Below are 3,935 nucleotides of genomic sequence, written 5' to 3'. Positions count from 1 at the left end.
GAAACCACCGGCACCAGCAACTCCTCCTTGACCACCAGTTCCTCCCAATCCAGTACTGCTCGTTGTAGTTGTTATTGTCGCTGATCCGACCAATCCACCAAAACCACCCCCTGGACCATTAGGACCAGTTAAACCATTACCAGGATTGGTTGTTGTAGTTGTTGTTGTCGTTGGTCCTCCGAAACCGCCAAGACCACCACCTGGACCATTAGGACCAGTGAAGCCAATAACACTGCTACTACNATGGAGTGGGATGTGCTAATGGAAGTAAATACACTAGAAGTACTGCTTGTTGATGTTGTTCTTGTTGAACTTCCTTGACTGGTACTGCTACTGTGGATGATACTAGACATGGATTGGGACGTGCTACTGGAAGTAAATACACTAGAAGCACTGCTTGTTGAAGTTGTTCTTGTTGAACTTCCTTGACTGGTACTGCCACTGTGGATGATACTAGACATGGATTGCGATGTGCTGATGGAAGTGAGTGTACTAGAAACCGACAAGCTGGATACGCTGCTAGTTGTTCTGGATCTAGATCCAGTTACAGTTGTGTTAGTTCCTGTTGAGCTTCTATTTGAGGTTGATTGGGTGGTGCTCGAAGGTGTAGCGAGAATAACCGTGGTAGAACTGGAAAGGATGGATGATACCAATGTTGAATTGTGTTGTGAAATTGCAGACACTGCTGTGGGTTGAGATACAGTAGATTGTAACATACTTGAACTAGATGTTATTCTGGATGAAGACAAGATGCTTACTGCTGTTGAAGTACCAGTAGATTGGGAAAGATGAGTGGTTGCGGTATTCGTACTTCTAAGACTGGATAGGCTGGAGGTTGAGTTCACTTGGCTTGAATGGAAGGAGGTAGAAGGTCTAGTTTGAGTAGAATTTTGAATCAATAATGAGCTGAATGTTGAGATTCCGGATGAGGATGATCTCTGGGAAGTTTGGATAGTGGTCAGCTTAGTGTTTGAAGTAGTCGAGCTTTGTTTGACTGAACTACTTGTCACACTTCGATTAGTGGTATGTTGGGAAGCAGTCACAGATTTGGTTGTAACCACGGTCTTTGCTGTTGACAAAAGAGTGCTTGCTTTTGTGGAGGTTGTGTTGTAACCTAGGTTGGTGCTAAAGCGCATAGTTGCTACCGGCTTTACAGCTTCGGATTGAACAGTAGTTAAATGTGTGTTTGCATTTGAAGAAGACGATGTGCTTGTGCTGGTTGTAGTGGTGCTTGAAAGCATCTCTTGCAATGTGGAATGGACCGAGGACGATTCTGAAGTCGAAGCTTTAGTAATGGGAGTTGGCTTTATAGTAATCGTAGGTGCTGGAACTATATTAACATTAGGTGAAGCAACCGGATTCCCAACCGAATTTGTATAACCAGATACTGGGTGTGTGGTTTGAACAGTGCTGTCAGTATGGGAGATCAAATAATCATATGTAGTCAAAAATATGGTGGTTGTACCAGACAAGGTTACGGTCACTTGAACAACTTTACCAGCAGATGTACTTTCAGCATTTGAATAGGTTGAGTTGATGTATAAGGGAAGAACCAGATGAGTGGTGTTCACATATCTGGCCGGAGCCAGGTATGTTGAGTTTATATGTAAGCTAGTCTCGTTTGTGAAACTGTGAGAAGTCTCCAAGGGGTAAGTGCTTTCAAGAACAGTGGTTGACAAATTTGTCCTCTCTGTTGATGAATTGGAGGATGTTAACATGCGGATTGGTTTTCCTGTGGCAATAGATACCATACATAATAAGTAGAGAATTATTACCATTTTGTTTGTGTCCTGGTGAAACTGACTTCAAACTACTCATCCAGGTTGGAGAATTTATCTACTTATATACCATTTCCTTCATGTCTTAGATTCTGTTATACACCAACAATAATGGCGTAAAGTCTGTTATAATCCAATTATAATTAATGTTACTGTAGTGCTATAAATAGATTACGAAAACCACCCCTCCCCCATAAAAAAAATATTTTGTATTGGTCTTTCGTCTAAACCCATGCCCCTTGTCTAGAATGCTCTACATTATCTCCAATTGACTCAGAAGAATTGTTGTTAGGGATTAGCCAAATCGAGGCTACGGTCGAATACTCTGCCTTGTTGGCAAATCAGAATTCTGATCTATTTTGATTGCAAAGTAGAATTCTAATCTATTTTGCGTTAGATGGAAACTAAGATCCAGTCAGTGCGATAATAAATATATCGGAAAAGTGAGATATATCATGATGATCCCGTAAGTATTAGGTAGATGCTTATGCCTATTGATGTACCAATTCAGAATTCGATCGATATGGTTCCTTGTTTGGAGGGGCGGTTGCAACATCTTTTTTTTTCTCATCCAAGCAATTCCCAATCGCAAAAAAGAAACTGTTTTAAAAAAGAAACTGTCTTGCAGTCATTTTTTTTCCAGCCTTGTTTCCAAGGCTTTAGTAGACGTTTTTTTTTAGTTTTTATTGTTTAGACGTTAGCCTTGTCTTAAGAATAGACACAAACAAATAGGATAAAATGTAAACTATGCTACTTTTAGTGGAGTGTTTGGTTTGTGCTCTGACTCCTTACTACCATTTTCTGTTAGCAGAGCTACCATCTGTCATTTTAATTGCAAAATTCGCTCTTGGCTTTCTTAAGAAATCCAGCTGTCACAGTTTAAACTACAAAGATTTAAATGTGTATATGCAGGCGTAAAGGGAAAGTGCTTCACTTAATCTTTACTCTCTGATGGCGTATATGTAATGGTGCTGATATTGGGGGATATGTGATAAATGTAGATGATGTCGAAGTAGTTAATTCGCCACTAACGGCCTAACCATACCGATGGTCAGACTTAAGACTTTTGATATTTGCTCTCTTATTAAATCGTTCGAAACGTAATTTATTGATAATAAACAAAACTATAAAAACATATAAAACAGAAGAAATGTAGCTTGTTAAATACCAAGCATACTTTAAACAATTAACCTCAAATTACCATATTTGCAATACAATTATAATTCCACAATATTATTTATATAAAACTTGTAACAATGACACTTGATTACACTTGACTCAAATCGCTCATATTCTAAAGTAACGACATCCATGTCGTGATGTTGCAGAACTGACTTTTATATAGGCAAACGTCGTAAGTGCAGTCAGTACTGTGACACCAGCATATGGCTGACGTTCAACCATATTGCCTCGAGATATAAGGGCCCGCCATATAGAAATTTTCAAATATGTGGTATAGTCCTTTGCCTCTACCTTGTTCTTGAAACGGAGATAAAGCGGTAGAGCTAATAAGTGTCTTCATTACATTTCATAAGAACTTTCTACAAGAACTGTTATAAATTAGTATTCTCTAAATATGTATTGCAAATAAATTAATTATTTCTAAAACTAAACAAAAACACACTATACAAAATCAAAAAACAACAAATCTATAACATAACCAAAGGAATGAATGAAATAACAATATAAAAACCAGCAAAATAACGAGCGGAACCACCTGTATGTGGTTCTATTGTGGGTGAAACTTTGTCAACTGAAATTGAAGTGGCGGGTGAGTCATTCGAAGGGGCGACCAGTTGCAGTCCATCCGGGTTTGAGCTATCATCTCTAGTATTTATACCTCTTTTTTGTGGCCCTTGACCATCGGTGCCAATTAACGTAATTACATTTCCACCATTTCCTCCCATACCACCTTGGCCTACACTGAGAATTTGATCACCTGCTGCACATGTTATCGCAACTCCCCCATTTCCAAATAAACCTCCACCGCTGGTTCCTTCAGTTATCGTAGTACAACCAGTACCACCCCCGGCACCAGCAGCTCCTCCATATCCACCAGTTCCTCCCAATCCAGTAGATTGAGTCATTATAGTCGTTGGTGTGAAACCACCGGCACCAGCAACTCCTCCTTGACCACCAGTTCCTCCCAATCCAGTA

The 3,935-nt window shown here is 39.6% G+C and overlaps 2 protein-coding genes across 2 annotated transcripts; both read right to left on the bottom strand. All coding sequences in view use genetic code 12, as the record gives it.

The window, feature by feature from the left end:
- On the bottom strand, positions 1–1,718 carry J8A68_005315 (uncharacterized protein; the record flags this gene model as incomplete). Its single annotated transcript, XM_049409368.1, has 2 exons — positions 1–232; positions 352–1,718. Coding segments are annotated over 2 exons (1,599 nt in total), but the record flags the coding sequence as incomplete, so codon positions are not given.
- A 1,709-nt stretch (positions 1,719–3,427) lies between these two features.
- J8A68_005314 (uncharacterized protein) lies at positions 3,428–3,935 on the bottom strand (the record flags this gene model as incomplete). The annotated part of the gene is made up of 1 exon (XM_049409367.1): positions 3,428–3,935. A coding segment is annotated over one exon (508 nt), but the record flags the coding sequence as incomplete, so codon positions are not given.

This window comes from Hemisphaericaspora subhashii (genome assembly GCF_019202705.1).
Source record: "Hemisphaericaspora subhashii strain CBS 10753 chromosome Unknown scaffold267, whole genome shotgun sequence".
NCBI classification, from domain to species: domain Eukaryota; kingdom Fungi; phylum Ascomycota; class Pichiomycetes; order Serinales; family Debaryomycetaceae; genus Hemisphaericaspora; species Hemisphaericaspora subhashii.
Note: the sequence above shows the minus strand (reverse complement) of the source record. Positions and strands in the feature narration are given on the sequence as shown.